The sequence below is a fragment of the Dendropsophus ebraccatus genome, chromosome 15, assembly GCF_027789765.1.
Source record: "Dendropsophus ebraccatus isolate aDenEbr1 chromosome 15, aDenEbr1.pat, whole genome shotgun sequence".
In the NCBI taxonomy this organism is placed as follows: domain Eukaryota; kingdom Metazoa; phylum Chordata; class Amphibia; order Anura; family Hylidae; genus Dendropsophus; species Dendropsophus ebraccatus.
The window spans coordinates 66,150,713-66,171,123 of NC_091468.1; the positions used below are offsets into that span (position 1 = coordinate 66,150,713).

Here is a 20,411-nt window from a genome sequence, read left to right on the forward strand (position 1 = left end):
GGGACCGCCGCAGCCAGTGATTGGCTGAGCAGTCTTACAGCTCAGTAAGGCCACACCGAAGCTGATGCTGCGCCGCGGAACCTAAGGAAAAAGACGGAGCACAGGAGATACCCTGCTAGGTAATGTATGCTGCAAGGACATCAGAAATGATGTCCTTGCAGCCCTCGCTAAACGATCATCGGGGCTGTGGAATAGGCCCAGTAAACGAGCACCGATCTAGCAGATCAGCGCCCGTTTACATCGTTGCTCAGCCCGTGGAATAGGGCCCTAAGTCTTGGAAGTCTTCAACGTTCTGTTATGTTCCCATACCCCTTTAAACCTGTTTAAAAAAAATCTGATTGGACGACGGACAAGCATTTGGTAGACAAGTGGGAAGAAAAAATATTGATGGAAATGGCAGAACCTTGTTCATTTCTTGGTCGACAGCAGTGAGATCTCCATGTTCCTAGATTGCATTGTGACTGCATTTCCTTCAGATGATTATACCCGTACACGTCTACTTCCTAGAGCCGTAATCAGCATTGAAAATAAAGAAATGTTTGTACTCCGGCATATTTTTTCTGTTTGTCACCATCAGTCTTATCCATGTGATCTAATGAACTCATTCATGACACTTTGTCCTAGTTCATCGGACTCTCTAATCTCCACAATCATTTCCCTGTATTGAAATCAGCTTTCTCCAGCTCGCTCCATAAATCACACATATAGAAAGCAACAGATTGGAGAGATTATTTGGCAAGGTCTTCCTTTTTTCCCCCCTTCTCTTGTTCCTTCCAGATAAATAAGCTAAGAAACACTCATGAACTATGGGAAGAGTTCGAAGTATCTCAAAGATTTATTTTTTTATTTATTTTTTTTGCAAATGTCGGAAAAAGTAACATATTATCACAGATTTCCGGTCCTGTGGGAATGTGTCTCTTTAGTGCTCTAAATGCATTTCTTTAACTCTTTATGCCACTCACATTATACTAGGTATTATTATTATTATTATTATTATTTCTATTATTATTATTATTATTATTTGCTAATTGGATTTCATTTTATGTGGTTACATTCATCTGGTCAAAACCTAGTATAAAGTGCATTATTATTTCTAATTATGCATAAAGTGCATTATTATTTCTAATTATTATTATTTCTAATTATTATTATTATTATTATTATTTCTAGGTATTATTATATTATATTATTATTATTATTATTATTATTTGCTAATTGGATTTCATTTTATGTAGTTACATTCATCTGGTCTTCTCTACACGCATGTAGTTGCACATTACTGCAAAATGGAGATCAGGCTGTAAGGGCCTGTTCACACTGAGTAAAATTAGTGGAATTTCAAGTGCAGTCAATGCCACAAACGTCACATTACTTAAATGCGAAGCCTCGCGTGCCTCCCCTCCCCTTTGCTCAAAGAATTAACAACGCATTGAATCAATGTGACAGGCTGAATTTCGAGCAACATCCACGGCACGGACTTCGCTTGAAATTCCGTCGCTTTTACTCAGTGTGAACAGGCCCTAAGACACCCTGATTAGTCTGATGGCCGGGAGGGACGCACACACACAGATAACTAGCTACTCTCTATTTTGTTGTAGCAGAACTGTGTGTGTGTATTATGCATGCTGCAGGGCCATACTGTATAATGTATTGTCATGGAAAATGTTAAAGGGGCCCTATCATTTCAAAAAAGAGACAAATGTTTTAATCACTTAGGGTCTCAGTGTTGAGGCTCCTGCTGATCCTTAGAATAAGTGGAGAGAAGTGCACATGTCCATGTCAGGAACTGTCCAGAGCAGCAGCAAATCTCCATAGAAAACCTCTCTTGCTCTGGACAGTTCCTGCCATGGACAGAGGTGGCAGCAGAGAGCACTGTGTCAGACTGGAAAAAAATACACCACTTCCTGCAGGACATACAGCAGCTGATAAGTAAGGGAAGACTGGAGATTTTTAAATAGTAATAAATTACAAAACCATATAACTTTCCAAAACCAGTTGATTTGAAAGAAAAAGATTTTTGCCGGAGTACCCCTTTACATTTTTGAAGTGCACCAGGAAGAACTTGCATTCAGACTCCCATGTGTTACATTACACAACTCATAAAGACATTACAGCATTTCTTCATAGGCCGATACTTTGATCAGCTGGCCGTCCGCACAGTGGTCACAGCAACAAAAAACTCTCTAACAACAGGCCAAAAAAGTGTCAACGCTGCTTAACCCAGGCTTCCTAGCACTGAAGTGTGACAAAACATCCTCCCCCTCCCAATAAACAGTCTGCACTTATCCCAAGCTGGAAATCATCTTTTAGTGCAGATGGAAAGTGTCAGGAGTTGGTAGATTTATTTTCTAATTATAATAAAACACACATACACATCTATAACGCATCGGTTCTGTTCCATTCCCCTGTTAAAATTCCCCATAGGAGCTGTATGATATTTACTGGAATTCAAAATTCTTCAATCCGCAAATAAATACCCATGCAATTCAATCAATTCCATCTAGTTCCACAGATTTATTTAGTTTATTTATGTTTATGATTAAAATCCAAATTTGCTCAAATGTTTATTTTACTTTGAAATTCCTAATGTAAAAAGTCAATTCAAGAATCCATCCTCCATGTTTATTCAAATTCCAAAACTTGTCCCCGTTCAGATGCTATTAGTTTTATATAGACAGAAATAAATGAGACACGGATGGAGACTGTTGATACTTGCTGACGATACCCGTATTCCGATGTGGTCACACTTTGCACTGGTGGCACGATCAAAAGACGTATTATGCCCTATATATCGAATAAAAACCACTTCCCTTCAAAGAAAGGTGTGTATTGCTTTGCATGTGCACAACAATGAGCTGTAGCGGATAATATAATTGGTATCTTCTAAGATAGGATTTTATTCATGTATTTATTTTTAATTTTTTCCCTCCGATCTTACATACGTGTAACACAACAATCACTGACCTCAAGGAGATCAGCGGGGGTAAAAAAATCCAATGGAGTAGAGTTGATCGAACTTCGGGAAATCCTAGGTTCGATCGAACTCGAACACTCCCGAACCTTCCGCATTAGATTGCTGATGCCTTCCCGGTTCGTGGAGAAGGAGGAGCATGCCCTGGAATTCCGGGATTCAGTCTATTACCTAGGCTGAATCCCGGAATTCCAGGCGGTCCTCGGGCACGCTCCTCCTTTCACATGGACCTTGAAGATATCAGCAATCTAATGCGGAGGGTCCAGCTAGGTTCCAGTTCGATCGAACCTAGCTTTTTCCTATGTTCGATCAAGCCTACAATGGAGTAGTCAATTAAAAGTCTACACTGATACATTGCCCCCTAAAAATTTTGAATATGCAAAAAAAAGGGTCCATTGAGCATCAATCACGTGTCTCAAAACATGAGAATAGCCAGATATCCCTCCTGGGAAGGGAAGCCTTTGCTGAGGGGTGCCTCCCAGTGGGGAGATCACCAAACCACCCTGATACGTAGTCCTACTCAGTTGCGAATATTAGGACACAAGTAGGGAAATACCAAGGTGGCCCCTTTTGTGTCAAAGTCTAACGTAATTGTGAGTATTGTGATATGGGAAATACTAAAGCCAGGCATCCATCCACAGACAGCTGTTTTTGGGTATTGCCCCTCATCGGTGTGGAGTAGGATTCTGGCTAACGGTGGCAATGAATAGTAGACCAACAAAACACTGAGCTCAGCAAAAAAAAAAAAAAAAAAAGTAAGCTGTATAATATAATCAGTATCTTCTAAGATACGATTTTATTTACTTTAATTAATGTTTATTTTTCCCACAGATCTTACATACGCTTATATCCAGGCATTCATATATACTAGAGATGAACGAAGCAGGTGGAAATTCGGTTTGCTAGCTTCGCAAATTTTTAGTCAAATTTGTTAATATTTACGAATAGAATGTTAACAAATTTCATCAAAACAGCCCAAACTATAATAGCCACAATACTGGGGCTATAATAGAAGGGGGAAATTTGGTAAAGCATGTTGTTGTAAAAGTGTCAAAAATCGGAAAATCACAATTTAAAAAAAAAATGTCAATCAGCCAGTCACCCATCCAATTTCAGCCACTCTCTGTTCCTATATGGCTCTGTTAGTCTCTCCTCTCTTTTCCTATATGGCTCTGTTAGTCTCTCCTCTCTGTCCCTATATCTCTCTGTTAGTCTCTCCCTGCTCTGCTGTAACTGCCTGCTGCCATCCTGCTCTCTCTCCTCCACACACAGCCGACCGGCGGCCTCTGTTACTGGACCTCCTTATATAGAGTGGGAGGTGCTGATATCACAGAGGGGCCTGCAGCTTATTGGACGGGCGTTAGTTCTTATGGTTAATCCCTTTCTCCCACCCAGTGACAATCCAGACAGCCTTCGCAGCCGCCATTTTTTTTTGTGTGAATTTCCTTAATGAATCAGCAGGAATTCACTTCGCAGAATGAGGCGAATTGACAGCGCAATTCTCAGCGAATCTTGGTTTGCCAGATTCGCTTCGCTCATCTCTAATATATACATATTTTGGGTCATACAGCTGCTTTGTGGCTTTGAAAACAGTGGAGGACCCGGCCCTGCTTGGCCCCATCCCCTTTGTTACCAGTTAGTGGGAACTTTTTATTTTTTTTTTAGGTAATGCAAATGTTAGCAAGCAATAGGGGAGGTAAGGAGCTAGCCCAAGAGTCATGGAAAGGGTGTGGAGAGAAAAAAATGATGGTAAAACCCAACATCATCACTGGGAGCTCATTCTGATTTCCTCAGTGGAGGGAAGATATTCAAATAAATATGTACAAATAGCAAATGGAATTCGAATGAGAAGGAGCTCCTATGCAACAATGCATTAAGATCCATCAATACTACAGATACATAGATACTAGAGATGATAGATAGATAGATAGATAGATAGATAGATAGATAGATAGATAGATAGATAGATAGGAGATAGATAGATAGGAGATAGATAGATAGGAGATAGATAGATAGGAGATAGATAGATAGGAGATAGATAGATAGGAGATAGATAGATAGGAGATAGATAGATAGGAGATAGATAGATAGGAGATAGATAGATAGGAGATAGATAGATATGAGATAGATAGATAGGAGATAGATAGATAGGAGATAGATAGATAGGAGATAGATAGATAGGAGATAGATAGATAGGAGATAGATAGATAGGAGATAGATAGATAGGAGATAGATAGATAGGAGATAGATAGATAGGAGATAGATAGATAGGAGATAGATAGATAGGAGATAGATAGATAGGAGATAGATAGATACTATCGATGAGCAAACGAATCAACAAAACTATAAAAGTGGATTATGTGATTTTAACAAGGCAAAACATTAGCGTACATGATATGGACAGAATGCGCTTAACCATCTTGCATTTTATGCTGCACAACACGGAAACTAGTAATGCTTCACACACCGCCAACGAGTGCGGAATTCATTAAAGGACCACTGTACTGTCATGGTCCGAGGGGATAAAGTAGCTTCTGTCAAGACCAAATAACCAGTAGGAGCTTTATTCATGGAGAAATATCGTAACTGCTGAGTTCATTACCAAGCCAAACAAAAGCGTATTGTATCCCGTCTATGTGGCAGCTCAATGTATTTGGCCAGTGAAGGGGAATGACTGGGTCAACTTCAATCATTAAACATAGTATATTTATTCTGTAACTGAGTAATCGCCAAAAGCCATGCGCAAGTTATATGGGAAGAGTGACTCAAGTATCCCATCGTTTCATTGCCCTTAGGATAACCCCCTGATAATGATAAACTTATGGAAATATTAATTTTGTACAAATTTTGTGGCAAACTTTTTCCCGGAAGTAAAGCTAATGCTGTCATCTAACACTGAGAAAAAAAAAAGTCCTATAAGTCAGTGAAAGTTCAGTTCACATGGAATATGCTGCCCAAATCCATGACATAGCTTAGTATTTTAAGTATTTCACTCCATGGCTATGTTCCTACTTTGGAAAAATAGTGGGGAAGGCAGCCGTCACGTAACATAAAAAGACGCTAATAATGATCACAATTAGAGATAAGTGAAGTGTATTCCCGGCTATTTGCTGAGTAAATGCGCAAATAAACAAAATAGTGGCTGCACAACCATAATCCTTAGCACCTGTCCAATCAGCTGCAAGCCCATTTGTGATGTCAGCACCAACCCCCTTTATATAAGGAGGTTCGGTAATGGAGGTGGCCTGTTGGCTGTGTGTGGAGGAGAGAGCAGGATGGCAACAGGCAGTTACAGCAGAGCAGGGAGAGACTAATGGTGTGTTTACACAGAGAGATTTATCTGACAGATTTCTGAAGCCAAAGCCAGGAACAGACTATAAACAGGCTGCGGGTCATAAAGGAAAGACTGAGATTCCCTGTCTTTTCAAGTCCATTCCTGACTTTGGCTTCCAAAATTGGTCAGATAAATCTGCCTGTGTAAACGCACCATAAGAGTGATATAAGGACAGAGAGGAGAGACTAATAGAGTGATATAGGGACAGAGAGGAGAGGATAGGAGAGACTAAGAGAGCGATATAGGGACAATGAGGAGAGGAATGGGCGACAATGAATGACTGGCTCATTGACATTTTTTATATTGTGATCTTCTGATTTTTGACACTTTTACAACAACAAGAGTTTAGCCAAAAATTGGTGACACTTGCGGAGCAAATTTCTAGATGCCACGCTCATCTCTAATCATGATCATTATTAGCGGCCGTCTATTTAACCAGACAACAATATTTTCCCAAAGTGGGAACATAGCCCATATCTTCCATGGCAAATTATAGCTCAATCTTGAGCACAGATTAGCCCAATGAGGTTAATTTGTGCTCAAGATTAATCTGGCTACTCAAACTATTTTTTGCACAGATAGATTCATTATTTTTTTTCCCCCATATCATAGATGTTTAAGTCCATGGCAGACAGCATCCAACTTCTTCAGCCGAGTTGCGCTCATCTCTATTGGACACGTATTACGCATAGTTTTGAAAGCAGCCTTTTTTAAATACAAGTTTATTGGGCATTTTCCAAGAAATCCATTGTTCCAAAGGCCGTCTATTTTAACACAAGCCTTTCTTTTTCTCTCCGTTTCGGAATCCTTGGTGCGCCATAGCAGCACGCTCCTTTACAGCACCTGAACATGCTATTTTGGAATCTCATTTTAGCCTTCAGGAACGCTTAGAAGAACAGACGTTACCCTTCTCAGGCGCCACACCTGTTGTTTTCTATTAGAGGGTGGTCTACGCAAATCGTCTATTTTTTCAGCCAAATCTTAGAGGATATACAGTGTGGCATTAATGTTAATCATTTATAATTACCAGCTTCATGTTTAGTCACGACTACCCAAAGGGGACAGTATGTCAATTCAGCTGTGCACTAAGTTTATTAAAAAATAATCTTCTGTGACGGCATTTGTAGTTTAGCGTCTACATGTTGAGAAGATTTGGAAATGTTTCCCCTTTTTATATAACTGGAATGGAATTTTAACAAGGAAAATGTACCAGAAGAGAATTAGGAATTTGTAAATGGAATGTGTAAGCACATGCTACCCTATACCTATTGTCATGCTTACAGTTGGGCACAGCTGGCTGGTAACTAGAGATGAGTGAACCCGATAGTTCGGCATTTGATTAGCGGTGGCTGCTGAAGTTCGATAAAACCCTAAGGCTATGTGGAAAACATGATTATAGGCATTGGCTGTATCTATGTTTTCCAGACAACTGTAGAGCTTGTCACCGCTAATCAAATGCCGAACGATCGGATTCGGATGGACTCGAGCATGCTCGAGGTTCGCTTATCTCTACTGGTAACGCAAAGGTCCTCCAATGAGTGATATGGATCTGGAGGATTAATATAGCGGGTCTTATTATGGAGGAGCAAATTTAAAGTAATAGCGAAGATCTTTGGTAGGCTCGGCGGTTGGCTTATTAGCTATCTTCCTTTGAAATCCTACCGCTTCGCTTCGGGTGGTAAGAAAAGCTGGATCCAGCTTTCCAGACACCTGGAGCAGAGCAGCATGGACTTCAAAGGCTCACAAGCTTACAAGCCAACCATCGAGCCTACCGAAGCACTTTGCTTCACTATAAGGGTATGTTCACACTGAGCAAATGTGGTGGAGTTCTAAATCTTTTAGGGGGAACATAGCCTATAACTAAAATTAGAAAACCATTACACCAGTGTGAACAGAGTCTTTAAAAAAAACCTGCTTACTGTTTTATAAGAACTTACAGTACGGGTACGGTTTACAGTAAGGGTACGTTCCCACTGAGCAAATGTGGTGGAATTCCACGTCGGAGAATCCCGCCTGCCTCAATGTCAAACGGCATCTCTATGGGAGGGCTTGCGCGCCTCTGCTCTCCTTTGATCTCTGCTCAAAGAATTGATACGTTAATTCTTTGAGCGGAGAGCGGAGGCGCGTGAGCCCTACCATAGAGATGCCGTTTGACACTGAAGCAGGCGGGATTCTCAGACCCAGACATCCGCCACATTTGCTCAATGTGAACATACCCTTACTTTAAATTTGCTCATCCCTAGTTCTTTTAATAAGTAGTTTGTTTGTTTTTAAAGACTCTTTAAAGAAAGAGTTCACACTGGTGTAATGATTTTCTAATTTTAGTTATAGACTAGTGTTCTCCCTACAGGATCATAGCAGAGAAAGGCAGCCATCTTGTAATATCAACTGCCACTTCCCCACTATGATCCCGTAGTGGGAACATATCCCTGTAGGGACTACTATTTCACAACACATTTATTATAACGATACCCCCCCAAAAAACTTCAGTTGGTAAATCCAATTCTGTGCCCTGGCTAAGCTCAGACTTCTTTCCTCACCCCCACACCAGGCATCTGGCAGTAGGCTGCCCCTTTACCGATACTAGAAGGGTAAGTATGAGAATTTGCATTAGATCACAGAGCAGATGGGATATTACAAATTAATTTATTGTAAATTTTTACATGGTAATTTAATGTAAAATTTTCAATAAAATGGTGTGTTGCCGATGTGAATTATTTGCAGATTTAAAAAAAAAAAGCAAAGAAGGTAACCAAAGGGATACATGTGGAAAGCATCATAAAGGGATGTGTAGACTTATGCAAGATAGCTGTCACACTCCCGCAATAAGGAAAACTGTAAACATGCACCAAAAGTTTAAAGGGGTATTCTGGCCATGGAAAAACTTTACATATTGCTGCCCTTCAGTAGTCTCAGCAGTGATGGCCCAATCCAGCAATGTATTAAAAAAAAAAAGTTCTCCATGGCTGGAGTGCCCCTTTAAGAAACCAATACTTATTCTTATTTATCCCATTACTTTATGATATTGTGAAATATATAAAATACTGTAACATTTGTAAGTGAGTCGCATCAGCCAACTACTGCTTCATTATGCTTTAGCAAGCGCTATTATACTCACTAACAATATGAGCGGAAAAGGCTTTACACTAAATGTAATATTATAGCATGTATTTTGTGTACACAGACATGATATCTGAAGAGTATATTGTTACAGGCACCAAGTGAACAACTTAAAGTAGTAACATGGATTTTTTACATAGACTGAATGTACTTTTTTTAACATTGGGGAATATTGACTTTACCTGCCTTAGGCTATGTTCCCTCTATGTATAATGCCAGAACACACATTTTAGATACAATTATTAAAACTTCCCATCCCCTACACTATGCTTCCCACATGTTTCCTTCTGGATTATATCCAGAAATGTTATGTAAATGCTGTGTTAGAGGAATTAACTAAAATGCTCAAAAAATCCTTCCTATAGGTCGGAGTGTGGACACACATATATATTATATACTGTATATATATATATATATATATACACACACACTACCGTTCAAAAGTTTGGGGTCACATTGAAATGTCCTTATTTGTGAAGGAAATGCACTGTACTTTTCAATGAACTTTAAACAAAAACACTCTATACATTGCTAATGTGGTAAATGACTATTCTAGCTGCAAATGTCTGTTTTTTGGTGCAATATCTACATAGCTGTATAGCGCCCATTTCCAGCAACTATCACTCCAGTGTTCTAATGGTACAATGTGTTTGCTCATTGGCTCAGAAGGCTAATTGATGATTAGAAAACCCTTGTGCAATCATGTTCACACATCTGAAAACAGTCTAGCTCGTTACAGAAGCTACAAAACTGACCTTCCTTTGAGCAGATTGTGTTTCTGGAGCATCACATTTGTGGGGTCAATTAAACGCTCAAAATGGCCAGAAAAAGAGAACTTTCATCTGAAACTCGACAGTCTATTCTTGTTCTTAGAAATGAAGGCTATTCCATGCGAGAAATTGCTAAGAAATTGAAGATTTCCTACAACGGTGTGCACTAGTCCCTTCAGAGGACAGCACAAACAGGCTCTAACCAAAGTAGAAAAAGAAGTGGGAGACCGCGTTGCACAACTAAGCAAGAAGATAAGCACATTAGAGTCTCTAGTTTGAGAAACAGACGTCTCACAGGTCCCCAACTGGCATCTTCATTAAATAGTACCCGCAAAACACCAGTGTCAACATCTACAGTGAAGAGGCGGCTGCGGGATTTTGGGCTTCAGGGCAGAGTGGCAAAGAAAAAGCCATATCTGAGACTGGCCAATAAAAGAAAAAAAATTAAGATTGGCAAAAGAACACAGACATTGCACAGAGGAAGACTGGAAAAAAGTGTTGTGGACGGATGAATCCAAGTTTGAGGTGTTTGGATCACAAAGAAGAACGTTTGTGAGACGCAGAACAAATGAAAAGATGCTGGAAGAATGCCTGACGCCATCTGTTATACATGGTGGAGGTCATGTGATGGTCTGGGGTTGGTGCTGGTAAGGTGGGAGATTTGTACAGGGTAACAGGGATTGTGAATAAGGAAGGCTATCACTCTGCACCGCCATGCCATACCCAGTGGACAGCGCTTGATTGGAGCCAATTTCATCCTACAACAGGACAATGACCCTAAACACCTCCAAATTGTGCAAGAACTATTTCCAGCAGAAGCAGCAGCTGGTATTCTATCATAGGTAATGGAGTGGCCAGCGCAGTCACCAGATCACCACCCTATTGAGCTGTTGTGGGAGCAGCTGGACCGTATGGTACGCCAGAAGTGCCCATCCAACCAATCCAACTTGTGGGAGCTGCTTCTAGAAGCGTGGGGGGCAATTTCTCCAGCTTACCCCAACAGATTAATAGCTAGAATGCCAAAGGTGGGCAATGCTGGAACTGCTGCAAAAGGAGGATTCTGGGACGAAAGCAAAGTGTGATGGAAGAACAATGTTATTTCACATACAAATCATTATTTCTAACCTTGTCAATGTCTTGGCTCTATTTTCTATTCATTTCACAACGTACGGTGGTGAATAAGTGTGACTTTTCATGGAAAACACAAAATTGTTTGGGTGACCCCAAACTTTTGAACGGTAGTGTATATATATATATGGATCACTACATTAAGTCTCATTTTTTGCGTTTTTATCTAAGATATTATAATAATATGACACTCCAGAGAGGCATCCAAACCCCAATTCACCATGATCGATTTCTCTCAAACAGCGTGTTATAGTATCACTGCTCTAACAGCAAAGAATCCCTTTGTATATTGGTGCTGCAAAACCCCTTTTCCTCCACATGCAGAGGATCCCCCCTTAAAGATTAGAAAAGGTATGTTTATGTCCTTATACAACATAGATTCTGTAGCTAAACATGTTGCGCCTATAACTCTAAAAAAAAAAAAAAAAAAAAAAAAAAAAAAAAAAAAAAAAAATCGAAAGTGCAATGCATTAAAGGGAACCTGTCACCAAGACAATGCTATCTAATCTATCACCATCATGTTACAGAGCAGGAAGAGCTGAACAGATATATATATATATGAGGTAGAATTTTCATGGTGACAGGTTCCCTTTAAGTTCATTAACAATGGCCATTCTTTGAACGACTATTGTTAATTAAATTAATTTAATCCCATTGATATACGCTATGGCCATTGTTCACTGTGGCCGCCAAAAATAATTGACAGGTCTATTTGCTATGGCTGCAGTTTGGTGATACTGTAAGTGCTGTAGAAAATAGTCCGTGCACACAATGTAAAGTACGGCTGCCAGCAGTACTTTACACTGTGGTCAATGATTAATTGGATTGCGGGTACACCTGAATGTGCCTGCAATCAAAATAGTGAAAAGATAATGGTTACATATTACATGCTGGTCAGCCCTGCACTGTAATAAAATGGCCGTTGTTCATATAGCATTTTATTAAACAGACATATCTGGAGAGATGACAAGTCGCTTGTAAACCAATGAGAACCGGGGATTTTGATATATAAAAAGGCATTGTAGCTTCACAAGCCATAACAAAGACGGGTGAGTACAGTAAGAGGTTATACTAGTTTCTACTAGACTGTACGAAGAATGTTGTATTGTGTGCGGCTAAGGTCTGGTGTCAGCTCAGTTTGTGAATAGTCAAAGCTTGAACACCAGCACAATTTTTTTCTTGGTGTTCACATGGATTGTTAAACCAACAACGACCAGCCAGAAACCTGTTTGTACTTATATGGCTATGGTTGGAATTAGGACCTTCACTATAAGGCTATGTTCACATGTAGAGATGAGCGAAGCGAATCTGGCGAATCAAGATTTGTTCTGCGAAGCGAATTCCCACCTATTCATTAAGGAAATTTGAAAAAAAACCTAAATGCTGTCTGTAGCATCACTGGGTGGGAGAAAAGGATTAACCATAATACCTAGCGCCCGTCCAATCAGCTGCAGGCCCATCTGTGATGTCAGCAACTCCCCGTCTAGTTACAGCAGAGCAGGGAGAGACTAACAGAGCGATATAGGGACAGAGAGGAGAGGATAGGAGAGACTAACAGAGGGATATAGGGACAGAGGGGAGGAATGGCAGATGTTGACTGGATGATTGAAATTGTTTTTATTTAGTGATTTTTTTAGATTTTTGACACTTTTACAACAAGTTCTCCCTTCTGTAATAGTCCTAGTATTGTAGCCACTTTAGTTTTGAAAAGTATTAATAAAAACCGTTAAGATATGATTTGCGACTCTTAACGAGTTTGACCAAGAAATTTGCAAAACTTGAGAAAAAATTTCCGCCTGCTTTGCTCATGTCTATTCACATGACTTCTGTCCATTTTTCTTTTCTCAAAATGAACTCCATTTTGGGTACCTGTCAATGACTGTTGGTACATTATTCTAGCTCAGGCCCTTTGGGTGTGGTTCTTTTTTGAAGGTCCATTGAATTTAGTAGTAAAGATGGTGAAAGGATGGCGGGAGAAACAAATGTGTGTGAACAACTAAAAATAACGTCCGCGATTAATTGTCAATAACATTAATTTGACATCTGTTCAATACACTATGGGGGGAGATTTATCAAACTGGTCTAAAGTAGTATTGTCTTAGTTGCCCCTAGCAACCAATAGGATTCCAACTTTCATTCCTCACAGATTCTTTAGAAAATGAAAGGTGGAATCTGATTGGCTGCTAGGGGCAACTGAGCCAGTTTCACTTTACACCATGTTTAATAAATATCCCCTTATGTGTTATCTGTGGCCATCATTCCATTGACCTTAATGCATTCCATTGACTTAAATTAAAACATTTTTGTCTTTTTTTATACGGAGTGAACATAAGCTATGAGTCCAACACCAAATTGAGAAACAGGTAGAGGTTATATTTACAGTTACTGGTTTGTGAAATGATAATGATGCAACTAGGCCGGATGGGTCTTACACTGCCGGTATGCTGTATACAGATCCTGTATTACCGCACAGTCTTCAAGTGTTTCCGTTGCACTGATCAGAATCATACATGAGATGCCGCCCTTAGAAGACACATTTTTAATATATGACATATCAGTTTGGCTGCATTGTCTATACGCTAATAATATATTTTTATTATGCCGGTAAAGTAATTTACAGTCGGATGATAGTTGATGCTTCATGGGTGTGGACATGTTAGTCTGTGTTCATGTACTATATACCACTCCTATCTTTCACTGCTTTTATTGTTTCATTTAAAATCTTGCAGAACAAGTTGCTAATGGCTTTACCTAAGCTTCCTAGCGAGAGATGGAGGGCGGGAAAATCCATTCTAGAAAACTTGCCAGATTGCTTTATTTATTACTTAACATATATTATGTATTATATATATTTATTTATTTATTTAGTATTTATTATATTACTAAGTTACTATTCATTGAAGAGGCACTGAAATGATTTTTTTAACAAATCAATGCTGGTAAATAGAAATGAACATAGCAAATCCGGCGAAAATTCACTGCAAAACGGTTCTTTGAAGTTAATTCCTACCAATTCATCAAGGAAATCTGCAAAAAAAAACCATAATCCCTAGCGCCCGTCCAATCAGCTGCAGGCCCCTCTTTGATGTCAGCTCCTCCCCCTCTATATAAGGAGGTTCGGTAACGGAGGCGGCCAGTCGTCTGTGTGTGGAGGAGAGAGAGCAGGATGGCAGCAGGCAGTTACAGCAGAGCAAGGAGAGACTAACAGAGAGATATAGGGAGAGACTAACAGAGTGATATAGGGACAGAGAGGAGAGGATACAATAGGAGAAGATAGGATAGGAAAGGATAACAGTGATATTCTAAGTGATATTTTGTTGTAGCTGCCAACCAAGCATCCTGTTTACCAAGTAGCTGGGTGCCTATAGGAATCAGTGCTCGCACTCCACTCCTATTGTCTTATACAAGTTGGGTATCATTAGATTGGATGATTGGCTGATTGTTGTTTTTTTAAATTGGGATTTTCTAACTTTTGAAAATTCTCAAGAACATGTGTTAACAAATTCTCCCTCCTGTAAGAGACCCAGTACTGTAGCTACTATTGTTTGGCTGTTTTATTGAAATTCTTTAAGATTTGATTCGTGAATATTAATGAATTAGACCCAAAATGTGCGAAGCTCGCTCACCTCTACTGGTAATGATTGCAAGTACATGTAATATATAATGTATATAATGTAATATAATTTGTAATATACGAATACAAGATTAAAAAAAAAAAAAAAGTCTGTATTAGATAGCTGATACTCCATATAAGCGAGCGGCGATCTGCTTGATCAGCATCTGCTTACAGATTATAACACGGCTCAATTATCATCTTGGAATATGGTTATTATTTTCTATGTACGTTCATCAGCCACCGAACTTGCACCTCATATTATGTGGAGCAATGGGCGGTCATCGGCCAACAATTTTATGACATACGGGAAGACAATGAAAAGCAAATTGTGTGAGTGTAACCTTAGTCTTTCCTTATACACATCCAGTTATCATCTGTTTCTGTTCGATGGCTCGGTTCACACATGTCTTTCTTTGGCCATTTCACAGCCATCTTTTTAGATTTCCGTCATTTTGAGATCAAATAACAACCATTATTTCGAAAATACTGGATGTTGCCGCAAAAAAGGCTACTATTTGGCCTCAAAATGACGGACTTCCAAAAAGACAGCCATTAAACGTCCAAAAAGAGACTATGTGTGAACCTAGCCAATAACTGCAGGTATTAGGTGAACATTTTTCTACATTTTTAAAGTAATACTGCCACCCCCTTTCTGGATGAGGACTTCTCTACACAGCTGCAAAGCTTAAATTCTGCAGCTTTCATACCTTACTTTATTATAGATTTCTTAGTGCTTGGTCCCGTAAAAATAGCTTTTTATCGTTGGTGGATTGTGCCACCTGGGCGGGCCTACACATCCGCAGCGCCACTTAGCCCCACCCACATTGGTGCTGTAGCCTGCCCCTCTGTGGTGCTAGGCCCCGCCCCCTTTGTGACCATTGAAATTTGTTAACATAGAGGGGGTGGGGCCTAGACCTCCAGGCCGGACCTTTCCAGTGGTCGCTAAGGGGTGGGGCCTATACACAGATGATGTCACCGATGTGGGAGAGGCTAAATGGCGCTGTGGGTGAGAAGGTTGACACAAATCACCAACCATCAAAAGCATTTTTCACTGGACCAAGCACCAAGAAATGTATAATAAAGTAAGCAATAAAAACTGCAGAATTTAGTCTTCACACCTGTATAGAGAAGTCCTCATACAGAAAGGAGGTGAGAGTATAACTTAAAGCGACTCTGTACCTACAATCTGACCCCCCCAAACCACTTGTACCTTTTGGATAGCTGATTTTAATCCAAGATCTGTCCTGGGGTCCGTTCGGCAGATGATGCAGTTATTGTCCTAAAAAACAACTTTTAAACCTGCAGACCCGTGCCCAACGGGAGTATCTGTGCCCTAACTTTGCACAACCCCTCCGTCTCTCCTCCCCATCCTCTTCATCATTAGGAATGCCACTGGAACATTTTCTCCTGTCTGAATATTGCACAGGTGCCTTAACGATCCAGCCCATGTTCAGTATTCACACAGCTGAGGAATAGGAGACAATCTGCCTGGAGCATTCCTAATGATGAAGAGGGCGGGGAGGAGGGACAAAGAGGTTGTGCCAGCTTAATGCATACACAATCTGGGCCACGGCCGTTGTGCATGGGGCTGCCAGTTTAAAAGTTGTTTTTTAGGACAATAACTGCATCACCTGCCGAATGGACCCCAGGACAGTTCTTGGATTAAAAGCAGCTATCCGAAGGTACAAGTGGTCTGGGGGGGGGTCAGAGTGTGGGTACAGAGTCACACTCCAAAGCCAGGAGTGTTACTGGGTTTCTCTATGGGTTTTTTTAAAAACACTGGTAAAACACAGGTACAAACTGACATTAAATACAAAATGCATTTAGAATTAAAAAAAAAAGTATTATAATATAAATTATTATATATTATAATATATAATAATATATATTATAATATAATACATATATTATAGAATATCTTTTTTATTTTCTTCCAGAAAAGAATTAACAAGAAGGTAATAGACATTTAACTACCAAGTGGTAAATTTGTTTTCATTTCTTGACTGGACATTTTAGCTCTAGGAAACGGATGAATTTTCTCACTATTGACTAGGTGGTGTTAGGCTGCTGCTATCACAGACATTACAAAAACATTCTTTTTACATTCGCTATGGTCACTGGAATATTCCCCTTCCTATTGTTACACCCTCTCATTTAAAAGCACTCAATATAGCACGTCCAGTCCTCCATAAAAAGCCAAAGTCTTTGGTTATGTGTCAATCATATCCGTTCACAAACAATTCATATTTCTAGCTGATGTGTTGCTGACTGGAGATATACTTTATCTAAGGTGAAAGTAACCAGAGATCTGGAAATCCTTGTAATTCCTGAGTGTAAGCTATCAAAGACAGGATTTCCTTCTCTGAGGGGTCTACTTTCATGTCATATACTGTGGCGTTGTGTTTCCATGAGAATTCTAGAGCCTTCTTTTGTCTCGAGTCGCACATTGTAATGTAATTGGAGGAAGTTTTAGAATTACTCAGAATTCTCTATCAGGACAATATAAGATCTGCATCATTTGCATTACTATAATCTAGACTCGATTTATGTAGAAACCTTCAGTACAGTAAACTATGACTAGCATTTTGGGAGGATTATTTTATAGCACTAGAATTCTGGCAAAAAATCTGCACAAAAAAATATATATATTAAGGTTATGTTTCCACACACTTTTGCTTAGTATTTTGGTCAGTATTTTTCAAATAAAACCAGGAGTGGATTGAAAACACAGAAAGGCTATGTTGAAATTGAGTGAATGGCCGTCATTTAACAGCAAGCAACGGCGATTGTTTTAAAATATTAGTATTTGTTTTAAAATATTAGTATTTGTCATTAAATAGCGCCTATCCACTAAATTTTGGCAGTGTGTGAACCACTCCCTGTTTTGGTTGAAAAATACTGACCAAAATACTGAGCAAAAAAACTGTGTGTGAGCATAGTCTAAGATTGCAGTAGAGATGAGCGACCTTTTTCAAAAGCAGGTTCGCTGAACTTTCAAGAAAAGTTCTGGTTCAGTTTGGACGAACCCGAACTTTTCTTAATCACCTAAAATAATATATATTATTTTAGGATGTTAAGCTGTTGTCTACAGTTATTTTTCTTTATGCCAGCTTCGCAAAGATATGATCCCCCACGTATGCCGAGTGCTTTCTCCCCTGCCAGCTTGTTTTGTGTATATTTATGTATCAGAGAAGTTTTTGTTCCAATGTTGCTTATTTTTCGTTTCTAACAGCAACATTGGAACAAAAACATGCTGTGATTAGTAAAAATACAGAAAACAAGCTGTCGAGATAGAAAGCATTATCCCTGTGTATGCCAAATGCTTTCTATCCCGCCAGCATATTATGTGGATATTTACTTAAAGCAGAATGTTTTTGTTCCAATGTTGCTGTTTTTGTTCCCAACAGCAACATTGGCAAAAAACATGCTGTCATAAGTTAAGTATACACAAAACAAGCTAGCGAGGGACACAGACAACGCATAGGAGTTCACTGGTGAAGCATGGACAGGTAAGCATAGACTCTTTTTTTGTTTTTTGTTAAACTGTGCATCATCTTAAAGAACTGGTTACGGACTTTGCAAAAAAATTGATTCAGTTATGAACAAAAATTTTTACCAAAGTTCATAACGAATCTCGGTTTTTGAAGTTCGGTTCACTCCTCTCTGAGTTTTAGATACTTTTCAGACATTTTTCTGCTATATTGGACAAAAAGTACATGACGTCGGTAAAAGGGGATGTGGCTCAGATGCACCAAAAAGGCGCCGATTGTCTAAGAATTAGGCCGTTTTTTAGTAAATCTAGGCCAATGAGTTCCCAAATAAAAACTGATATGTTAACTCCATTTAATTCCAAGTATTTAGAAATGGAAAATTACTGAAAACAAGAACGTCTTAATAAATAACAAATTTAGCCTTGCTTCTCGTAAAAAAAAAGTCGTCTCTTCCCCTCTGCTATTAGGCAGCGACCACAGATCAGGAATCACTCAATACTGCACTTGTTGACATCCATGTGTTTTTTCTTTATTTATGGCTACTATTCACATGTGTTCTAATTGTTTGTGGGGTGGATTCCATAAATAATATGCTGTCACACAAAAGACACCCTGAGGTAATCTTTCTGCAAACAAAGGAAACTTTTGGTGTCATTTTGCTCATTCAGTTTCCTAACAATGCGGTGTACTATCTGTTTTTCTTCTGAGTATGTTACTAGGCTAGTGCATGCATCACTGGGATAAATAACGCTTATATTCCCTCTAGATACATCTTGTTTGGTAGAGATGATCTGCCGCCATGTAGAGAGTGATCCTGTCCTCCCCTGGGTCTATGTTCCCTACCATTCTCTACCGTATCAATTGTTAACATATTTGTAAACTCAAATACAAATATAAAACTAGAAAAAATCTCTGGGGGAAATTTATCAAGGGCTTTGCGTCTATTTTTAGGTGAATAATTGGATTTTTCACCCATTTTTGGTCTACATTCTATTTATGAGACAGTATTTTAAAGGCGAATATCTTTTAGAAGCAACTTTTTTTTTTATTCTGACAGTTTTGAGTATTCACCCAAAAAGTCGCATAATTTAGGATTTGCACTCAATTTATTATTTGTGACTTTTTAAAAAGTTGCAAAAAGTGGTGCCTACGTAAATCCAAATAGAAACATAAAACAAGTAAAATCTTTGGGGGAAGTTTATCAAGGGCTTTGCACACATTTTTGGTCTAAGTTCTATTAATGAATCAGTATTTGAAAGGCGAATATTTTTTAGATGCAACTTTTTTTTATTCAGACTGTTTTGAATATTCACCCAAAAATTTGCATAATTTAGGATTTGCACCCAACTTATCATTTGTGACGTTTTGAAAAGTTGCAAAAACTGGTGCCCACGTCTGGTCAGTACTGGGTGAATATGCTTGTGACTTTTTTGGAGACTTTTTGCTTAGACGCATTTACTGTGACAGTGCCACTTTTTCATAAATCTCACACAATATATTGATACAAAATAACCACCAACCACCAACCCAGATGAATATAGTCGCACACATTAGACTCCTTAGTAAATGTCCCCCTTTACCCTTGAAATATAAAAGTGAATAAATTAAAAAAAAACTCACCAGTGCGCTGAAGACATACAATATACACAGCAATAAAACAGAGCAGATGCTGCATCTTCCTCTTCCAGTGATTACTCCACATTCCATATAAGGGGGGAGTCCTGGAAAACAAGAAAGGGACCATTTATAGAACTTTTTTTTTCTCTCTCCCCAGAATCGGACGTCTCTTCTTTAGTTAATGAAGTGTTTATGAAGTATTAACATTCTGACAGCTACCGCTCAATCACGTCTGTGATGCTATTCATATTGCTGAAAGTGATATTTGTCTAGCGTGCTGCGCTTACGAAGGCTTATAGGACATGCAACAGTTACACTCCGGAACGAAAAAATCTAATGGAACCTAGAAAAAGATCTGTTGTGT

At 39.2% G+C, this 20,411-nt stretch overlaps 1 protein-coding gene across 7 annotated transcripts in view; it reads right to left on the minus strand.

Moving 5' to 3' along the window:
• Positions 1-20,411, minus strand: part of ADGRG6 (adhesion G protein-coupled receptor G6) — a 133,547-nt gene that overhangs the window by 98,196 nt on the left and 14,940 nt on the right. For all 7 annotated transcript variants that reach the window (XM_069954869.1, XM_069954871.1, XM_069954870.1 and 4 more), the window contains exon 2: positions 20,051-20,151. In XM_069954869.1, the coding sequence (XP_069810970.1) occupies positions 20,051-20,151 (101 nt within the window). The remainder of the gene's footprint in view (positions 1-20,050; positions 20,152-20,411) is intronic.